General features: G+C 40.9%; 1 protein-coding gene across 3 annotated transcripts in view; it reads left to right on the top strand.

Moving 5' to 3' along the window:
* CDH4 (cadherin 4) overlaps positions 1-22415 on the top strand; it is a 663987-nt gene that overhangs the window by 534131 nt on the left and 107441 nt on the right. For all 3 annotated transcript variants that reach the window (XM_074969700.1, XM_074969701.1, XM_074969702.1), the window contains one exon: positions 9053-9225. In XM_074969700.1, coding sequence (XP_074825801.1) covers positions 9053-9225 — 173 coding nt within the window. The remainder of the gene's footprint in view (positions 1-9052; positions 9226-22415) is intronic.

Genomic DNA, 22415 nt, shown 5'->3' with positions numbered 1-22415 from the left:
GCACAATGGTATTGTATAGTGTATGTGGAGGCCCAGATTTTGTAGAAAAATGTCTGCAAAATTTCACTATTTGCATGTGCATTTGCCATCGGACATCTGTCTTTCTGTCTGCATGCACAGTTATAGCTGTGCAGTGTGTGTGTGTGTGTGTGTGTGTGTGTGCGCAAATTAGGCACATACATTCATGCTTTTATGCAAATTGTGTTTGTTGCTCACACTTTTGAATATTTTGTCCTAAATCTCTCTTATTCCACTTTTTGAGTTTACTGTGAGAAGCAAGTGGTTCCATTTACTAAACTGCCTCATGAGCAGAGGAGGCTCATCCATTTGGACAGAAGTCTGTTTGCCTCTCTTGGAGTTTTACTTCACATAACTTCTCTGTGGTGCTTTCAGTCTCACCAGGCTGCAGACTACATTCCCAAATCATACAAGAGTTCACCTCAAATCTGGCTAAACTCTGTGTGATTTGTACTCAGTGCATGCATTAGTTTTCTTTCCCAAGATGTTTATTTTGTTCTTCAGTTCCAGATGACAGCACCCTTTCTGATTTTTTTCAATCATATCTCTAGACCCATTTGTTCTCTTTATTCATATTAGGTTGTCTCTTCGTGCCTTGTTTGAGGTTGAGAATCTGATGTCTCCAGTAATTAGGGAGTGACATCCTCTGTGAATTAGGTTAATTGCTTGAAAGGTCAAAATATGCCATTGATTACAAAAAAAAAATGGTAAAAGAGCATGCCAGGAGCTCTCAGCTGCTCCCCAGGGAGCGGCATCTGAAAGGAGAATGCTGCTTCTACTTTACTTTTCTGTCTGTGTGATGCAGGGTACAGTTTAGATTAGACATATTTGCAATTTATTAAATCTGCAACAGAATTTCAAGCATCTGTCTCATCTCCATGCCTTGCACTTGTTTATTTAATTGGCACTATTTATTTATTTTGATGATACTGCTGCATAAATTTGGAGGGTCTGATTCTCATTTTGCATCTGGGGTGATGAGAGTGTAAAAATGGTTTTTTACCATCTATTTAATCCATTTTTTGTGCACTGGTGAGCTTTAGTCTTAGATACTACAGCAGTTGTCTCTATGTTGGCCTCAAGTTCATATCTTCTAAATTGCCTCTTCTATCATCTTCACTGCTTCTACATTTAGTGGTGACAACTCTCCCTATTCTTCATTCATTACATTGATTATCCAGACAATACTTCATTGATTTGAAAATAGTTATTCTGGCATTTCAGTGGCTTCCAACTCTTGCCTCTCCTTATTTGACTGAAATAGTAGTTTATTTTATTTCCTTCTCACTCTCATAGGCTATGGCTTTGCACTTGTGTCTGTCTTCCTTTCCTACGTTTAAAACTTTGAACGATCATGGGTTTAGTTTTTGCCCCCCTCGTCCTTGGCTGACAAAATACAAGGAATGAAATGCTGGCCCCATTGGCGTCCATGATAAGACTCCTGTTCCTTCACCCAAGAAAGTTTAGAACTCATGACGGTCTCTAGATCAAAATATAATGCTTAGTTTAGTCAGGGCTATTCTGATTCCGATTTGATTTTATCATATGTTGTTAACTACTGAGGTAGTGTGACATAGTGGAGAAAGTACTGGACTGGGATTCAGGAGATCTGGGTTCTATTCCCAGCTCTTCTTCTAGATGACTTTGGGTAAGTTGCTTCCCCTCTCCGTGCCTCAGTTTCCCCATCTGTAAAATGGAGATACGGTCAGTGGTCTCCCTTGTAAAACACTTTGAGATCTTCTGATTTAAAACTGCTGTATAAGAGGTATTATTATTATTGTTTCATATTCATATGTATGGGGTTGTTCTCAGGTTCTGCGGTGCTTCATGAAGGACCTGCATTTTGGTGTATCAAACACAGCTGGTCACAGCCGTAAGGCACCCCATTTACAGACAAGTGTAACTCTTGCACTTATTTCACTTGTAAAGAATCATGGTTAAAAGTGGCAAGGCCCAAAATGTCCTACCATCACACAAGCATGTTTTCTACTTTCAACTAGTCCCTTGATAGTTTAAAAGAATATCAGCCCCCCAAAACAAGAGCTTCAGTGGACCTAAAACGCCAGTGCCAGATTCTCCAGTGGTGTGAATTGCTGTGGCTCCATTGGTGCCTTTTGTTTACATTAAGAATCTGTCTCAGCGTGGCGGCTGGATGAAAATCATGTTCTGGTCCTGCAAACTGGCAAAAGATTGAACTTGAAGTTGCTTCTCAGAACAAGAGTCTTGTCCATTTTGATTTTTGCTGGAATCACAACAATGAAATCATCAAGGAGAGGAGAACAAAGGCAAAGTGCAATTTTCACACACAAGTCAAAGATGGACAATGGACTGATTCAACCTGGAACCTAAGATTTTCAGATGATTGCTGCCTTCAACACTGAACAAATATTTAAAAGTTATTATTGTAAGTGGAGGAGAAGTATTCGTATAACTGTAGCACCCAGAGAACCTACTCAGGTTTGGGATCCCATTTTGTGCAAATATAGGGCCAGATTTTGCTATCCTTATTCTCTGAGCCATACCTTATTCTGCAAGAGGTTTCTTTGGAATGAATGGTATTGCTTGAAGAGTAAGGTACTATTCAACATGAGTAAGGGTCTAAGAATCTGACCCAGGGAGTATAAGACAGCAATTATCAGGATGCTTTTAAATTAGAAATTGACAGTTTTAGGAAAGTATTACAAATTTTGTGCTACTTTTAAAGCATGAACTTTCCATCAGTGATCGCTTTATTCTTCTACCAAACATTGGTATGTAGAGCATTCACTACATGAGCTTTGCAATTGGGGGGGGGGGGAAATAAGGAGGAAGGGGAGGATTCCATCAGTTCAAAGCCATTATTAACTTGGGTTAAAGAAGATCTAATGTAATATGGTCATCACTACATGTCTGCACATAATGATTCATTCCTTTTCTATGGGGAGATGATTAAATTAAGTATCTTGTAAAACCAAATTAGACTGAGAAGGTTAACCAACCTTTAATGATTCTGCAACATTTACCAGCCATTTAAAAACATAAACTGTAAGACACAGCTCAGTAAAGAATTAAAGTTATCACTGAAAACTGCATAAAGTTTTAGCCTGTCTGTTTCTACACACAAACAGATGAGGGCGGGGGTTATTTTATGTATTTATTTATTGCATTGGTATGAGGCGTAAAGGACAGAGTGGAAGGCTTTTAGTTTTTTGATAAATACCCCATTAGCTCTGCATTAAGTCTAACTAATAAACATCAGTCTTGTTTTTACCCACCTTAGAATACTGGTAATTTTGATGCAATTGTAACACGAAAGCATTACAGGTCATCTTTTCAAAGAGGTGTGAGTGCAGCTGTTCTCAGATTTCGTTTGCACAATTGTACATCTTAACACTGTGAAAACCCAATCTTTACGGCACAGAAATGAGGTTGCACGGATGTGAGAGAGATCAGAGGTTGAAGACAAAGGGAAAACGAGGGCAGCAATTAGTCTGCAGTTCTTTATTATTAACATCTGAGCCAGAAAGAATCCACTCAGGTCCCAGGATGACTTTGCAGAGCTAAACATTTGAGTGCATGCATCTGTGCATGTATAGAGAGATACAAATATTATCTTTTTTTTTTTTTACTTATCAAATGGGTATGTATGGTATGATCTTGAATCACTGAGATACAAGGAACCCCACAAAGCCATTTTTACATAGTAACTTTTCCATGCAGAACTGCACTTTAGTAATCATTTCCAAACCGAACAAGAATCAATCTTAGGGCTTGGGGAAGTGAGTGCCAAGTCGCTAGGATGTGAATATGAAGCACAAAAGCCATTCCGCGCTAACTCCCTGTGTAGAAACTCTCATTCTGCACTAAGTGGATTAACCATCTTTACCAGCCCCCGCTCCTCCAGCCATAATATATTCTGTAAGGCTCTGTCTTGCACTTAATGGTTTCTTTATCACTTTCTTTAATCATGTGCACATCCCACAGAAAGTCCAATCAATCTGAAGGGGACGTTTTCACACAGTGACACTCATAGGGTATGTCTAGACAGAGGCTGGAGATGTAATTTTTAGCTCAGGAAAACATACCCATGCTTGCTCTGATCAATCAGTGTAGTCGCCGCAGCACTAGCAATGGGACGGGCTAGCTGCCCTGAGTACGTGCCCAGGGTTTCAGATGGGATCATACTTGGGCAGCTAGCTTGCACCTGCTGCTTGCGCTGCCATGGCTGCATTGCTATTTTTAGCATGCTAGCTCAATCAGAGCTAGTGTGGGTATGTCTACCTGAGCTGGAATTACCCCCATCAGATCTAGCGTACGCATACCCTCTGTCTCAGGCAGGCAGGAGATCAGGGCAACGGATGCCTTGCTATTTCCTATATTCAACTGTCATCTTGTTGAAATAAATTTGCATTACTTGACAAAGTAATGTCCAGAAGGCTGCATTCGTTGTAAAACGGAAGACATGCACTGTCAAGTTCAGATTCTTGGTGTCTTCTTTTTAATGGTAGATCAGCTATGCCGTGTCATATGTTAACTTTGACTCAGTTGAGAAATGAACTTGGCACATTAGTTAATGAAGAGCTAATGTACAGTGCTCTTGTCAGCACTCTCTGTGCATGATAATTCAATCAGTTGCTTAGGAGGGTTGTTCAACAGGTGTAACAAACTTGATTTAATATTGACATGATTTACTACGAGGTGTATTTTATTTAATCTATGTTGTATCTGATGTGATAAGAAATGTTTCTATTTCAACAGGTTCTCTGCTGATATTCGTAGATCATGTATCTGTTTTAGTGAAATTGTATCAGAGACCTCTTTCAGATGATATGTTTCAGAATGTGATACACTACCTGAGTTTGGTCAATGTTCTGTGCTTCATCAGTTCATGTGTTCTCTCTCTTAATGAGGTCTAGGTTGTTCAATGTGTTAGTGCACGAGCTCTTCAGATCAGAAACGCACTAAGTTCATGCTTATACAGTGCTTGCAGAACTAACGGGCTGAGTAGCAGTATTAATTATCAGAAACCCATGACTGCTTCAAATCCTGTCTCGGGTTACAAGGGAAAATGGGTTTGGTCATCTCATTCTAGTCCCCACATCTTAAAAACCACGTTGTAATTCATCACTGTTGGCAGTGGCTGACCCAGAAGTGGAACAGTAAGGCAGGAGACACTTTAGCAAGGCTCTTTGGAACAGCTTTGACAGTGTCAGTCCATGATATCGGACGGAAAAGACCTGTGGGATGATAATGGCCGTTTCTTTGCATGCACAGTGGCACGCAGCCAGCACTGTTAGCCTGTTACTTTAATTTCTGCTAAATTCAAACACACACACTATGTGGGCTAGATTGGGCTGTCCTTACATTGATGAACCCTTACTCATACGAGTAGCCCAATTAATGTCAGTAGGAATCCTCACCTGAGTAAGGGCTGTACAGTCTAGCCCTATATGTGCCTAGATACTACAATGATGAGTACTGTAAAAATAGAAATAATTTATTTCAATTAAAAATATACAAACAAGTATCCCTATGCAAACTATTTAGATGCGTTAACAGTAGTTAAATTTGCAGTCACAAAGATGCCCAATACCACAGCAGCTTATGCCCATCCCACTCCACCTAGATATATACAGAATATGTGGATGTATGTTTATGGTATTCACTTCAGCAGGCCATATTTTAACAATGTACCTTTTTTTCACTGAACACTACAATACCCTGAGAAGGTGTCCAGCAAGAGCAGTGTCTTGGTTAAGATGGAGTAAATATGTATAATACTGAATACAGAATACACACAATAATGGTAGGATTGTCACCTGCCCTTAAGACAGGTTTCAGAGTAGCAGCCGTGTTAGTCTGTATTCGCAAAAAGAAAAGGAGGACTTGTGGCACCTTAGAGACGAACAAATTTATTTGAGCATAAGCTTTCATGAGCTACAGAATGCATCCGATGAAGTGAGCTGTAGCTCACGAAAGCTTATGCTCAAATAAATTTGTTCGTCTCTAAGGTGCCACAAGTACTCCTTTTCTTTTTGCCCTTAAGACAGTGCACCTTTGCACACGGGTCACAGCATGGAGAGCTGAGCAGATTCTGTAAAGCTGTTACTCTCCTCCAACAGAGCCAGGCAGGAATTGGGTGGGCAGGTGAAGGGAATGGGCACATTGGCTGCACCCATCCACATATCAGGCAGCAGAGCAGAGATGGCATGGAGGAGGAAGTAATCTGCTACTAGTGTATACTAGGTATTGGATAGTGGAATGCTATCAGCTTAGTTACTTCTTGCAGCAAAGAGGGAACCAGGGAAGGAAATGTGACTTTCTCAGAATCTACGGAACCCACCCTGGGGCGGTACAGCTACTTGCCCCCTTACTTGTTATGCTACAAGCTAGGCATTCATGTCAAGTTCCCCAAATCTTTCTTTGCTTCCTGCTAATTTGGATCTCACAATGGAAAATTATAATAGTCACACATGAGAATCAGAGCAGATTGCAGCAAGAGCCACAGCTGCCTGGTTCTCAGTTCACATCATAAGAGGCATTTAACATGTCTCATGTGTCCTTATAGGGTTGCAGGTCAAGGACAAGTGATATAATCAGTTTTCTAGAACTGCAGTGTATAAAATGTTACTTTATTGGTCAAAGTGCTGCATCAAGGGAAACAAGGGTGAAGGGACAGAAAAGCCATGAGGCCCACTCCTACAAAGCCTCACCTGGGTTATCATTCTTCTTCACAGGAGCTGTCTCAGTGAGATCAATGAAATTACTCACATGAGTAAGAATTTGCAGAGTCTGGCACTTTGTAAATTCCTACACCTAGGCATCTCTCGTGAATATAAAAGAATCTTCTTTGCTTCCTATCAGCAACATAGTGTACCAAATTTCTGAACTGTTACGTTTTCATACACCGGAAACTATATCATGAAGTCTGTTTCTCTAGAGCCTGGTGTTCTGGATACCTGTGTGTACTACAGTGTCTATTATATCTCCTAAAATAGATTTTATTTTCTCTTCCATTTTCATTAACCATAAGTTTTGGCATTCTGTTCAGAGATTCGCAAAAAGAAAAGGTGTACTTGTGGCACCTTAGAGACTAACAAATTTATTTGAGCATAAGCTTTCATGAGCTACAGCTCACTTCATCGGATGCTGTAGCTCACGAAAGCTTATGCTCAAATAAATTTGTTAGTCTCTAAGGTGCCACAAGTCCTCCTTTTCTTTTTGCGAATACAGACTAACACGGCTGCTACTCTGAAACCTGTTCAGAGATTATTATCTCTATGGAATGCATTAAGATAACATACATTTCAAATCAAACATCTTGTGCAACATATTTTCTACTGAAATTTCTCCTATAAAGCATTTATCTAAGGATAGATTCTTTGTTTGTATCAGTTTTCACATCATTTACAGGAGAAAAAAGGGAATGCTACAAGAGAAAGGAGAACAAATCATAACTCATGCAATCTTGTTCCAAGTCAATGTTCCTTTTCTCAGCTCAAGTTTATTGATCAGAAAAATGTTAAGGTTGTTGAATACTTTGTTCTCATTTCACAAATGAGGACCAGGGTTATTGCAGAAAAATAGGACTTGCATGTATCACAGGAATTTGCCTTACACGTCTTTTAAAAAGCTAAAACAGCAAAATTCACAGGGATCTGCAGTACCATAGAGAACAAAGACAGCTTGGTTGTGCAAGCTGGAAAGATTCCAGTAGGACTATGTGCACCTGCACAAGGATGTGATCCTGTTGGGGAGCTTCCTGCTAGCACCCCCAAAGGTGGTAGCTATCTAAAAGTGGGGCAGAGCAGTGATTACTGCGGTGGCCATTATAGCTGGCGGAGTTCAGAAGGGCATGTGTGCTGCCACCATTGAACGAGTGTCCATTTAGGGTGAGCTAGAATCCCTGCTGAGACCCCTTTGCGCCTCCTCCAGTGTGGGCCATGGATTGCCAGCCATAATCTGTCCCTCACTATGCATGACTCTCAAATGAGCAGCGTAATAACGATGCCCTCCATTTTTCTATTGATTCTTGTTTGTTTCTGTAGCCAGTAAACTTGGTCCAGCCCTGCTTTCCCCTTTCTCTTGTTTGGGTACCTTATCATCAGTTATATTAGCAGATCATTATTTGAAAGCAGTGTGTGCCTATCTTTTAAGTCTTTCTTTCCACCCAATAATAACAAATGTTAGGCTGTCGTGCATCAGCTATTGGGGGGGTGGGGGTCATAAGACCATGCAGCTGCAGGAGTCCATCCAATCAAGCAACATCCTCTACCATCATAATGATAATTTCCCACTTTAACAGAACACCCTGCTGCCAAACTCCAGTGATAATAAGCCTGTCATTGTGCTGCTAGCAATATCTGGAAAATAGGCTTTTTGCAAGGCAAATGAAGAAGCTGATGATTAGCAAGAAACAAACCAACGATTCAATACGTTGCTGGCCACACATACCAAACTATTGATTTCCCTCCCTGCTGGGCAGCAGCTGTTTGGTTTGCTCTGCAGATAAGCTTTGTTTCTGCACTGAAAGGGTGCTGGCACCGCAGTGATGGACTTTGTTATTGCAGGATTTGGAGGCATGGGGCAAGCTATGCTGCAGTGGTGCATGTTGGTGGGTCCTTCTGAAGTTGCTGAGAACCCCAGGAGACCTTGTACTGCTAAATTCTAGAAATATTCTCATAGCAAGGTAACTGGGCTGATTTTTGGAAGGAGAAATCTATACCTCTGGGAGGAGGCACAGGAAGCTGCAGAGGGCCAATGTTGCCTTAAAACATGCAATCCTTTGAAAAAACTATAAGGCTGGCGTTGATCATGAAACAGGGGAAGCTTGGTTATATATTATTATCCTTCCAGAGTATCCATTATCCTTCCAGAGTATCCAATCCAAACAGGGATAGTATTTTCACAATATGCTTCTTGGGTAATTAGGTAGATTTCAAATGTGATGTTCTTGCCTATTACATTTCTGAATGAAGCGCAGGTTTCCAGCTCACCAGCCACGCATTACTGCTAAATGAAAAGATATTGATATTTTCTTTTCTCTTATTTCAAGGGACCTATGTGATGACGGTGACTGCAAATGATGCCGATGATAGCACTACAGCCAATGGGATGGTGAGATACCGGATTGTGACCCAGACCCCACAGAGCCCATCACAAAATATGTTTACCATTAATAGTGAAACAGGAGACATTGTCACAGTGGCTGCTGGACTTGACAGAGAGGTGAGATTAAAGGAAAAAATATAGATGTTTCTGGTTGTCACTGATTTACTGAACGGTAAAATCCAGATTTGGATTTACACCCAAATGTTCTAAAGCTTGGAGCCATTTGTATTCAGGATTCTGTTTCAGAGTGAAGCCATGAGGTTCAGATCTGGATGTGACTTGCACAAAGTTCAGAGGTGGGGATCTTCGGGTTCTGGTTTGGAGCTTTTGTCCTCATCTTCCGCAGTCTATGAAACTGTGGGATAGTCTTAAAAGTTTTAAAAGCCTTATCCCTGGATAACTTAAACAAAGCCATGGAAAATAAACTGTAGAGAACAGTTCTTCACCAGCAGGGCTCTGGACAAAGGTCTTTCCCATCTTTAACTTCTACAGGTCTTTAAATTTTATCTTTGGAAACAATTAGAGCGCCATTGTGAACATTTTCTTAATTTCTTAATACATGTAATGATTAAACGTAACGCTAGATCCCAAACACTGCTTCATTATCAGGCATTAAAAAATTCACCCACTAGTGTTAGCGAATCAGCAAGGTCCCCACTGAATAGTGATTATGTTGACAACATTAGGAAAATGTCTATTGCTGTATATTAAGGCAAATGTGCTTTTGTTTTGAGAAGCACTCTTCTCTAAATAGATCTTCTTGCTGTCATTATAGAATATGCAAATGTTCCAAATGGAAAAAAGACTCTGTTATGTCATAAAAACTACACTCCACCAGCACAGATTAGCTAAAGTGAGTCTCACAAGCCCCCTTCCCCTCCCCCCCGCCCACCTTCTTTGGAAATGCGCTTCTTATTAGATAAAGTCAGGGTGAATCCAGTGGTAGGCTTTCCAACCTCTCACAGAAAAAATGACCAGATTATCATAAATGCTAGGATTTCCTGTCCCCAGAACCAGTCACTAAGTGGAACAGAAAAGGAAGTGGAATGTCTTGTCCCTAAATTAAAACCAACTGGGTTAGCCCAGGCAGTGGAGATTCCTGTCCTCAAAATCCATTCTGATTAGCTGATGGTGGAGGAAGAATTTATGCCATGTCTTTTTCTCCATCATCCAATGATTGGTTGGGTTACCACCTTTCAAATGTTGAACATGGCGATCTTATTTTCTGAACTATATAAAAGTGATCGGTAGTGCTAATTGTTTACTGTACTGTGATCTCCCACTGATAATATGATGAACACTCTTTAAAAAAACCTCAACAGGCTCCACACCCTGCTATAGTTAAATTTACCAAGGTGTTTGTGGTTTTCTCCATTTTAAATCTAGGTGGCAATACCACAGAGGTAACTGTTGCAGCTCAAGTCCAGTGCCCAGTGTACCATGTTTTTAATGGATGCCTTCCAAAAATTAGTTAAATGATCATCTTTTTTGTTCCTTAACTATGCAACCCTTTTCTCTCTCTGGATAGAGACTAAATGGGTAAGAGATCCCATTCAAAGGACTGGCGAACTGATTGGTTCTCTGAGATGCCAAAATTGTAGGAGTGGGAGGATGCTGAAATTTTCCATCACTGTTTCTCCATTCATTCAGTCACTACAAGTTGCCTTCACTATGTGTCAAGGCATCTAGGTTCCAAAGCACTCTGTTGAGAGTTGGCTGCTGAACACTTTACTGTCAGTGTTTCTATCTGTTTCATTCAAATACCTCAGGCTGCCTCTTGCTTCAAGGCTACACCGAGGTTTCAGGATTCCATGTGGCTTCCATGCATCTCAATTCAGCCTGGGAGCCGAAATCCTAAACACAGCCTCAGAGCAAGGGAAGGTGGTCACTGGTGAACACGGAGAACTGGATAGAAACATTGACAGCAAGTCAGCAGCAGCCGGCAGAAGAGGGCCCCTGTGGCAGTCAGAAAGATTTGGAATAGAAACAAGGGGTGCTGGATGGAGCTGGCACAGAATTGGGGCTCACCCAAGGAGCAATGTTAGCTAGTGCTAACCCTGAGGGAGAAGGCTCAATGAAACTGCTGTCTGTGGAGCTGGTCAGATGAAAGAAGAACTTTCAAGAGATTGGATGTGAAGACAGTAAACAGAGCCGAGGAAAAAATATAACACTCCGGTTTGTCTCTTCCACAGTCTGATCTAGGCGACTTTGCAAACATGACAGCAGGCATTTCCACATTCTCTCTCTTTACAAAATCAGAAACTTAACTGAATCGTAAGCAGATAGCTTTTCCCAGGCGATGCTGAAGCCGGTTGCAGACTTGTGGTAGAAGAGAGGTTATAGGCAGCACAGGAATCACTAATAGCCCTCCTAGAAATGACAGGACAGCAACCAAGTACCCAAAGCTGGATCCTAAATCCTAAGGGTGAAATCCTGTGGAAATCAATGGCAAAACTCCAGTTGTCCTACTGACTTTTAGGTCTTAGAGAGGTCCTAGTTTTTTTAGTAATTTCAGTGGCTTAGGGCCAGGGGTGCAAGGCAAACGAAGAGCAAATCAACTTAAAAACTCACTGGCCAAAACAATCACACACAAAAACCAAGGCAGAATCTTTGCTTCCCACCTCCCACCTTTATCAGTTAGCATCTGAAATGTTTTTAAGGCCATGTCTATGCTACAGAGCCAGTGTTAGCATAGCTGTGCTGGGATAGCCCCCTGCATATGCTGATAGAAGTTCTTTTGCCAGCGTAGTAAATCCACCTCCCCTAACAACGTTGGCTATTCCAAGAGAATTGCTCTTCTGTCAGTTTAGTTTTGCATCTACACTGCAGGTTCTGCTGGCATAGCTATGTCCCCTGGAAGTGTCAATTTTTCACACTCCTAGCCAGCATAGGTGTTCTGGCACAACTTTGTCGTGTAGACCAGGTCTAAGGCTCTCAGAAGAAGCTTGCATTTTGGGCCATCTTCCCTGTGACTTTATTCCTAGGAAATTGAGGCATGGTAGCAGTAAGCAGTTGGAATAAGGATATTGCTGGGTCCCATAGCTGGGTACAAGGTTGGACAAAAGACAGTGAATCCAAACCTCCCAGGTCCAGACATAATCCTTGGTGCTCCCTAAAGCAATACGATGTGTTTATTCCCAGTGTTTTTGTTGCTTTTCAGGTGGCACCAAGATAATATTTGGAATTGGAGTGAAGAATTTATATTTTATCAACATAAAATCTTTTTTTTCTCAAATCTAAATAGAAACCTGTATCTGGGAATTTTACTAACCAGACCAAAAATGTGTGCTGAATTCTTGAAAGAATAGGGACTAAAGTAGGTTTTGTTGTCTGTCCATTGTTAGGAGCAGGAGCCAAATGGGAGCAGGATGTTGAGATCTGGATTATAATGTGAAAAAGTCTGATCCATGTGGTGAAGTTCCTATAAGATAAATTCTATGGGCTGAGGCCAAAATCATAATTTTCTTAGATGTTTATGTACATATCATACTGTCTGTGACATTGGACTGTTAGATTGTATTCATTAATGATCTGGAGGATGACGTGGACTGCACCCACAGCAAGTTTGCAGATGATACTAAACTGGGAGGAGTGGTAGATACGCTGGAGGGTAGGGATAGGATACAGAGGGACCTAGACAAATTAGAGGATTGGGCCAAAAGAAATCTGATGAGATTCAGCAAGGACAAGTGCAGACTCCTGCACTTAGGACAGAAGAATCCCATGCACCACTACAGACTAGGGACCAAATGGCTAGGCAGCAGTTCAGCAGAAAAGGACCTAGGGGTTACAGTGGATGAGAAGCTGGATATGAGTCAACAGCGTACCCTTGTTGCCAAGAAGGCTAACGGCATTTTGGGCTGTATAAGTAGGGGCATTGCCAGCAGATCGAGGGACGTGATCGTTCCCCTCTATTCGACATTGGTGAGGCCTCATCTGGAGTACTGTGTCCAGTTTTGGGCCCCACACTACAAGAAGGGTGTGGAAAAATTGGAAAGCGTCCAGCGGAGGGCAACAAAACTGATTAGGGGACTCGAACACATGACTTATGAGGGAGAGGCTGAGGGAACTGGGATTGTTTAGTCTGCAAAAGAGAAGAATGAGGGGGGATTGGATAGCTGCTTTCAACTACCTGAAAGGAGGTTCCAAAGAGGATGGATCTAGACTGTTCTCAGTGATAGCAGATGACAGAACAAGGAGTAATGGTCTCAAGTTGCAGTGGGGGAGGTTTAGGTTGGATATTAGGAAAAACTTTTTCACTAGGAGGGTGGTGAAACACTGGAATGCGTTACCTAGGGAGGTGGTGGAATCTCCTTCCTTTGAGGTTTTTAAGGTCATGCTTGACAAAGCCCTGGCTGAGATGATTTAGTTGGGGATTGGTCCTGCTTTGAGCAGGAAGTTGGACTAGATGACCTCCTGAGGTCCTCTCCCACCATGATAGTCTATTATTCTATTGATATAGAACCTTATTTTCAGTTTAGAGTAAGACCCTTTTACACAGCTCTATAAATATAACTATCTGAGCCTTAGTGTAAATGAGAATCAGGCTCATATTTGAGGTCTACCAACAACACCTTGCATTGGATAAAATAGTTAAACATGAGTGGTAAAGGTGAGATGGAGAAGCCATTTTAGCTCATCTAGTTCAGCATTTCTATTGCCTGAATGTTCCCTACATTATATTTTTAGTGCTCTCTCTGAGTCTTCATTTAAATATTAATATTGATAAATACTGGTTTCTTGGAAATATGTAGATAAATAGATTATATTTGTTACAGTCACCAGTAAATGATCAGCTTTGCAACTCAGTTTGTCATGTGCAGTCTTTCAGCTGACTATCAAGATGGAAGACCTGCAAGAAGTCTATTTTGAGGCAAATTTTGGTAATTTAAAGCCACATATAAACTCTGATTTCTGACAAACTGAGGAGGAAATTAAAAACTCAGCCTCCAAATGTGTCTGACATTGAAGATAGCAAAATGAAAAGCAAAGGTATTAAAATATTGATGGCTTTAAAGTTATCTTACCTGGTTCCCATTAATCTGGATGTAAATATGGTTACAAAGCTCTGTGTCCATTCATTCATTATGACTATGCTTAATTGAATGGATCCCCAAGGAAGATAAAGAAAATTGGACTGCACTTCATAAAAATTATTAGAGGACTTTTTAGCAACTGTCTGATTTAAACTCCTGCCTGCAAAAAGGGTAAGAAATGCCAAAGGTGGAACAAAAGAGCATCTATCCATTGAACTAATAGGAGAAAATGATGGGGTTTTAGAATGTAAAGAACCATAGATTCAAAGGTACACTGAAACACCGAGGCTAACAGCAGCAGATTAAGATCAAACACTTGCTCTAAAACAGGCCAAAGTGACGCAGATGTAAATGGTTGTTGGATAACGTATTAAGACAAGGGAAAATCAGGCAGTGACTAGAGCATGGAATATTTGGATTTGCAAGACAGGATATAACTAAACTGTAGGGGAAAAGCCACGCTCTTTTATTTGGTTTATATCAAGCTGCTGGCCAATTGTTAATCATTTTATCTGCTTAATTTTAGCAGTATGTCCGGACTCCGGTCCTTGTTGTTCTCTCCTTGTTTGCACCACCCAGGTGCATGCTGGAGATAAATGGGCCAAGTGCATCCCTATCACATGGCATAGGAGTGTGCCACAAACTCGCATCTGTTTCCTATTCTAACAAGTAGCATTTCTCCCTGCACCCATGGGATACTGACCAGGACCACACTGAGTGTTTATTCTGCACTCTCACTGAAGCTCAAAATTGTCCCACCAGCCTGGGATCAAACTCAGACTGTCGCTCTGAAGGCCAGTATGCCAACCACTGAGCTCTTGATGCAGTAATTCAACTCCACCAGCTACACTGATTTATCTTGTGGCAGAATATCTGTCTCAGCAGCACAATAACCTTCATCAGGTCTACAGCATAGGCAATATCATCCTCTGAAGAGCTCCCGCTACATATTTTATGAATGAGGCCTTTGAGCATGTAAAAAAAAAAGATACCAAAAAGAGAAAAGGAATTGGCTGATTCCACACACTGCTGGCAGGCCAATAATTGTCGAGACATCTCAAATGTCACCCGGGCTTATTTGAGATAATAAGTATTTGAGCCCTGCCGTGATTGTAGTGAAATGGCGCTAACTTTTTGAGATCTCTTTTTGAAAGTGGTCTTTTTCCAGTGTATTCTTCTCATCTTAAAAATAAGTAAAGAAGAGAGTTAAGCTGCTTCTTCAGAATTTTCTGCATGCTTATAATTCTTTTTTAAATGATTGGAGCAGTGCTTCTGCAAATGCTTTTAAAAATACATGACAACCAGTTCTGTGATTACCACCCTTGGCTTTCTGAGAATGTGATGTTGCTAGTTTTTTTCTCAACCAAGTGAAAGATAAAAGGGAGTGCCTGCCAGCAACTGAGCTCGTGGCTTATTTTATTTATGAATGAAACAGCAGGATTTTTGGGGGTGTGAGAGGAGGTTGTGTGAGTGGGGGTGTGAGGTTCCTCTCACTGGTTGGAAGATGTGGCTGGCCTCTTCTCCAATATGTCTTTGTTGAAACTAGAACTTTTTGGGAGAACAGAATTTTGAAAGGGTGCGTTTAAAAAACAATGTCCTTGCTTTCTTCATGTATTTCAGCTAGGCCAGTGTCAGGATTCATTTGTGTCCCTGCATGGTAACTATTCTGAGTATGTAGGTGAATGAGAACAGTTGTCTTCTGGTAACTGCAGGAGCCATTTTGTTAGAAACCCATTGGTAACTTTATTGGAGAATTATTGGGCTGGATGCTCATGTGCACCAGAGTTTTGCTCAGTGCCTGTAAGGAGAAGGAGGAGGCAGAAAGGACATTATATCTCCAGTCCTGGGGACAGCTGGGGGCTAGTTCAGCCTCTGTGGCAAGTTAGAGCAGCCACAGAGTTGCTCTAATTTACACCCTCTGGAATGGTGCTCTGGGCACTATTCCACTGATCTAAGCTTGCTGAAATACAGTGCATTCCAGCATGCTCCTTTTCTCTCCTGGCCAGTCCTTTACACTAGGCACAAGATGTAGATAACCTAGACTGGCTTCACTGGCTTTATGACACCAGTGAATCCACTGTGACAGGACAATCTGGAACAGAGCCTTATTGGCAGCTTTAATCCCCCTTTATGCCACTGGAACAGCACAAAAGGGATTTAGCCTACGGTTAGGATCTGTGTTTTTTATTTCTCGCCCTGCTTATCAGTGTGCTGCTATCCAAGCCTACTCCTCCCTCTCTGAATAAGACTATAATAACATCTGCTGCAACATGATACTGAAGGATCTTGACATGATACAAGGTATACCTTGGCAAATCTATGCAGATCAGATGGGTAAGGGTGTATGGGGGGGGGGACAATGAATGAGAGGAAAATAGCATCTAACGAGCTTGTCTGTGTTATATGAATTTGTTTCATATTTTCCTCACCAAAATTAGCCATCTCGAAGGAGCAGCAATGGCTGACAGAAAGTTGGTAAGGGCTTGTCACTCTATGGCAAGCACCATTAAAGGTTAGCTGTATTTTCCATGTACTATCTGAGTCCTTTGCCTTAAATAAAGAGATATTGCTGTGTAATAGTTCCTTTTTTATTTCTCCATTGTTTTCTTTTTCAACAAGACCGAAAACAACTAGGCTCTGTCTGATTTTCATGGGCCTAAAGGACGTTATTCAAAAATGGAGCCCTGAAGTTGGTGCATTAAAAACACATGCAGAAAAATACTCCAGCAGTTGCATGCACAAGTGTGGAAATTTGCAAATATGTTGCTTGGTACACTCTTGCACATGCACATGTATTTCTGTGTGTTCAGATCTTGAGTCTCTGTATTTGAACATGTGGCCTTAAGGTTTCCAGGACACTTTATCTCAGAGTGCTGTGACTAACCACTGGAACAAACTATCAAGGGAAGAAGTGGATGCTCCATCTCTTGCTGTCTTCAGATCAAGACTGGATGCCTCTCTGGAAGATTAGCTTTACTTAACCACAGGTTATTGCACTCAAAACAGGGGTAAAGAGGTGAAATTCTATGGCCAGTATTAGGAAGGAAATGAGACTGAATGACCTAATGATCCCTTCTGGCCTTAAAATCTGTGAACCTATGAAAGAAGAAAAGTTTGTCTACAATATTAAAATATAAGTTCTCCCCTAATGTAGTCATGTGGTGAGCTGTGTGCCAATTGTCTGTCATGCTCCATCCCAGGGATTTTTGAGAAGCACAAAGAAGCCCTGTGTGATGAAAGCCACTCTATAAATGTCATTTATCACCAAATACTCCAGATACATTTTAATTCTGCAGGTCCATGTAACAAAAATGTAAATACTGAGGTTTTATATGTTAATATGTCCGAATATCATTACTTAAAAGATAAAACGGGTTAAATTATTCACTTATGAAATTATCCCACTTCCACAGCAGCATTATCTGTCAAAGGAAGAGCTGATTAGCTGTAAACTGAATTTAGCCAGTAAATGTATAGTTGATTCAAGCTTATATTTCTACATTGTATGCAGGGCTGATTTGAACTTGTTCCACAAGTCCAACACGCATTTCATTTTCTCATTAGGGATCAGAATGACCTTCTGTCAGTAAATTATTGTGAGGAGTGCTACTACTCCTCAGTGAAGAGGGGTCAGTTTATTAACCCCATTTAGTGCCTTTGGAAACATAGCATACACCCAGTGTAGAGCCACTCGTAGTAAGCTGTAGATGTCAAGCATTAGGAACCCACTCCAAATACTCTCCATTCAGCATTGCTCCACAGAACCAAACCCACTGAAGTTGGAGTTCCAATATTTGGAAGATGTATAAGGAGGCTCCGGAAGGAATGCAGTTTGCCCCTATTAATGAGGGGGTATGTCACTGAAGTTTGCAGTCCTGGATTCACAGTGCCCAGAAGTGTTATTTTCCACCATCTGTGTTTGCCCAAGTGGTTGTGAACTTTTTTTTCTGATGCAGCCCTTTCCAATCATCCTAGTGCCCCCTGAACTAGATTACTGCAAGGCATTCTATATGAGACTATCCTTGAAGATGGTTTAGAAGCTTCAGCAAGGAGACTTGCTAGAAGACTCCTGCCAGCTTACTTAGCAATATTATAAAGATTATATAGCTGTCCTGGCTTCGTGTTTGCCTCTGGTGAAGTTCAAGGTGAGGATTTTGATTGCAGAGTGGTTTTGGTTCTGACTAACTTATGGAGAGACTGCATCTTTCCTATGAACCATCATAGTTGTTGCTGAGGCACTTCAGCTAGTCTTCCCTATATTTTAAATCTAGAGGTTAGATTTGGAGCATACCAATCCTCAGATCTGGATTTGTTGGTTGTGTTGGTTGAAATTAAAGAAATCACATAAGAATTATCTATGTATTTAGACTTTTGCCTGATGAGGGAGATGATGTGCTGAGATGGTGTTGGAGCAGACAGTTTAGTTGACATTAGTCAATATGTTATCTTCTTTGTTATATTTCTGATGGATGCATTTTACACATTATTAAATAAGACCAATTTAAAATGGCCCCTTAAAGATCAGGTGAGGGAGCAAGATGGAGGATAAGTGACTATCCACTCACCAAGCCAGCCACTGGATGAATCAAGTAAAGAGGAGGAAAGTAGGGGAGGCGGTGACAGAAACATCATTCTAAAGTGACAAGGTGTGTGTCTGGTCTGGAAATATTAGAATAAGTGGTAGGGGTAGGAGTGCTGGCCATGACTCATAGAGTTAAAGGTAGCCCTAGAAAACCCCAGTCTGTCACTTGCCATGGTGAAGTTTCACAGGTACTACAATGATAGCTGTTGTATCAGTGACTTAAAGAGAGACTGGAGGAGCTTTAAGCCGTGGAAGTAGTCAGAAAGAGAGAGAGAACTGGAGCATGAGCACAAGTGTCCCTAGGAAAGAGATTTGAAGATCATAGGAGAAGCAGATCATTCAGCTGAAGCAGAATGAAAGGATAGAGAAAAGAAGATTTAAAAGCTGTGTCAGCCCTATGAACGGAGAGAGAAAGGAACCACAGAAATTAGTTAGGCTCCTTCTGCAAAAAAAAGAAATGTTCCAAGGACTTCTCCTGACTTCTCTTCCTGCTTAGAAGGGGGGTCACACTAGCACATTCAATTCTAATATCAATAGTTATCATTTCACAAAATCAAGTGAAGGAAGAAGATGAGCTGGACACAAACCTAATAGGCCAAAGAACAGTTAGTCATATAAGCTACAAAGCCCTGATGGCAGTTTGAATTTCAGGCAGATAGCTCACCACAGCCCTAGTTCCATTCACTAAGTATACTACCTGTGTTTAAATGCACATGCTGGTAATATCACAACAGGTTTTAGGAAGTAAATAATATTGACAAACACAGATAAACACTAATAAAGACAAAGTAAAACAGAGCAAAGCACACACATTCAATCACCTACTCAGGACACACTGAGAGAGGAAATCACTTAGATGCCAGCCTGTATCTTTGGGAGCAGTTCTAGATCAATAGGTCCATGTGACATTTTAATCCTTGACTTCCTGTAGTCATGCTGATGAAAAGGAGGTGAATCAGTAGTACATCTGTTTAGCTAGAAGAGCTGCTTTCAGGTTTATGTGACCTGCGCTGGGTGATCCATAATCTGGTGGCTTCCATGGAGCATTATCACATGCATTCTTGCTATTTCAGTCATACGCTCTGCCTGCAACTTGCTGAAGTGACACAACATTGGTACAACACTCACCAGCCAGACAGCAAATCAAAAGTGTCTATGCAAAATCTCCAGCCCACAGTGCATTTTATGTGTTCAGCTGTAACTTTTTTTAAAATTTTGAACTTTTCTTCAATAATTCCTTGCCACATTCAATCTATCTTGGTAGGTATTTATACAATCAATGTGGTACCTGAGCACTTTACACGTGTCAAGGTGAACACACTGTGTTCTCAGGGTCTCTCTTTCATTCTGCCGTCAGTGGGAATTCTCCTTGTTATTTAGGTGTGGGAGGAGGGTAGAATTGTCAGAATTTTTGATGATGAGCAGAGGAGGATGGTGACATCTGAAAATGGACAGAAAATCCGGCATTTAAAGGTATCTTGAGAGCCAGTTTACATCCACCCTGAGTAATCTCCACCTTAATCTTCTTAGTACTTGGCTCAAATGGAGGGAATTTTTTTTCCCAATCACATAGTGAGTCTAAAGCCAGTTGCTGGCTAACGGAGTTGTTTTTCCCAGTTTTTTTCACTTCTTTCTCTTTGAGTTTGACTCTCTTCCACTGCACCTGGTCTCATTTAGGTATTGCTGGCATTAAGATATTGCATCCTTTGTCTCTGTGCATGCTCTTGCATGTTGAACTGTAATGACGTCTTTAGAGTCATTAATTTCTCATGAAAACTCATATTCAGGCACCTTACAATTTCTTTTGCCAGACATAAAGTACTTTGAGCTACTGAGTCAAAATACACCTTTGAGTCTAATTGGATTCCAATTAGCAAGTTCTGAATGAGAATTCAGATAGCCTATTCAGTTCTCATTCCATTTCTTCTCTGCTGGAAGATCTCAGATAGCTCTAAGTTCTGGTACAAGTCTGGTTGCACTTGTTTCGGGTTGCTCATGAAATCCCACCACCAATTAAAATGGGTTGGTTCATGCCTTATTCAGTAGTAAGATCCCAGCAGACTATGGGGCGGAGAGGGTTAAGTATCAGAGTAGGAAGCACACCAGGTCCTTAGCATAATCTCTGTGGTTCAGACCTGCATTTCTTTTTCCATTTGAGCTTGTTTTACAGTGGAGAATAGTGTATCATTCGAGTTTTAGTCAGAAGAGTCCCTACTCAGATTTAAAGTTTTTCCTCTGGTACATCACATAGTTTCCGACAGCCCCCTTCCCCTCTCGAAAGGGATTATTGTATAAATCTGCAGCAGGTCAAGTGAAATAATTAAACACAAGCTGGCTCTGCTAATTAACTTATCCACAAACCATTGTCTGTTATTAGCATTTTAAAGAGCGGCTAAGTTAACTCTTTACTTTCTAGAGGTATGTACATTCATTTTTAATAGTAAAGCTCTTTAAAATGTGGCCGACGGCTATATTTAAGGATACAGAGGTACAATATTTAAAATGTATCCTTTGGCTACCTTGTTTACAGAGGTCTTATCTTTGCAGCTCTGTCTGTGGCACAGGAATAAATTTATAGTCCACGTCAGCATTCAGCAGACATTTTTCTCAGCCTAATGCAGAGGAAAGGCAGCTTAAGCGCAAAGAAGAGCAATTGCAACTCCACAATGTCTGGGGAGTTTGAGCTTCCAAATGGAATTTTTTTTATCCTATTTACAGAAATGAAATATACAGTTGTGGAGGACATGATGGTTGTGAATTGACAAACATAATTCTGTCACTCTTTACTCAGACTGGGTAGTACCTTACTCCTCGAGTAGTGCCACTGATTTTGAAGAATAACATACTATACAACATGGGAAAGAGTGGCAGAATCTGGCCCTTTGAAGGAGGAAAGGGACTATTCACACTGGACAATTTAGGCACTATTAGAGTGTAAGTAATTAACACTAATCTTTAACTTTAGGCACCAGGGATTGAAAATTGTGTCCATAGATAATAGGTTTAAAATGGATAATCTATACTAGGCTTTTGCTGTAAGCATGAAGGCGCTTATACTTCTTTTTCCATAAACACATGTAATCTTTCCTTAGAGATCTAGGAATTGGAGTAATTATAGTAGCAATTAGACAGTCCGTTCTGTTGTCCATTTGACCTTACAGTCAATTTTCCCCAATATCCGAGATAAATCTGTTCGTTTCCATCATCATCGTATTACTCCTGTTTTTAAAACCAGTGTTCAGTGTGAAGGTAATGCAAGAAATCATGGGTATGTGTGCCATAGCACTTGGCACAGTGAGTTGGTATTTCCAAATTGGTCATTTATTCACACTTGATAACATTTTATATTTCCAGTGCCGCATCTGTAGTTTTCAATTTAAATAACTATATTACGCAGGTGCTGACCCTAAATCTGACAGCCAAACTCCAATGGCACGATGTTTGAAATTCAGTGACAAGTGGTCTCTTCTGGCCTTAAATTCTGTGGATCTATGAAAAAAAAATCAAGCAGACTGATCTGTTGCTGGATTGCAGTGTCACATGTATATGAATATGGAACGCCTGTCCATTTGCAGGAACAGTAAACAATTTTAAATGTTTAAAAAAGAGGAGAGGAGCCAATTCCTCAACTGTTGTAATTCAGCAGATCTGATTTACACCAACTGATGATCTGGCACAGGGTCTGTAAA

This window comes from Natator depressus, chromosome 13, assembly GCF_965152275.1.
Source record: "Natator depressus isolate rNatDep1 chromosome 13, rNatDep2.hap1, whole genome shotgun sequence".
Classification (NCBI taxonomy): domain Eukaryota; kingdom Metazoa; phylum Chordata; order Testudines; family Cheloniidae; genus Natator; species Natator depressus.
Note: the sequence above shows the minus strand (reverse complement) of the source record. Positions and strands in the feature narration are given on the sequence as shown.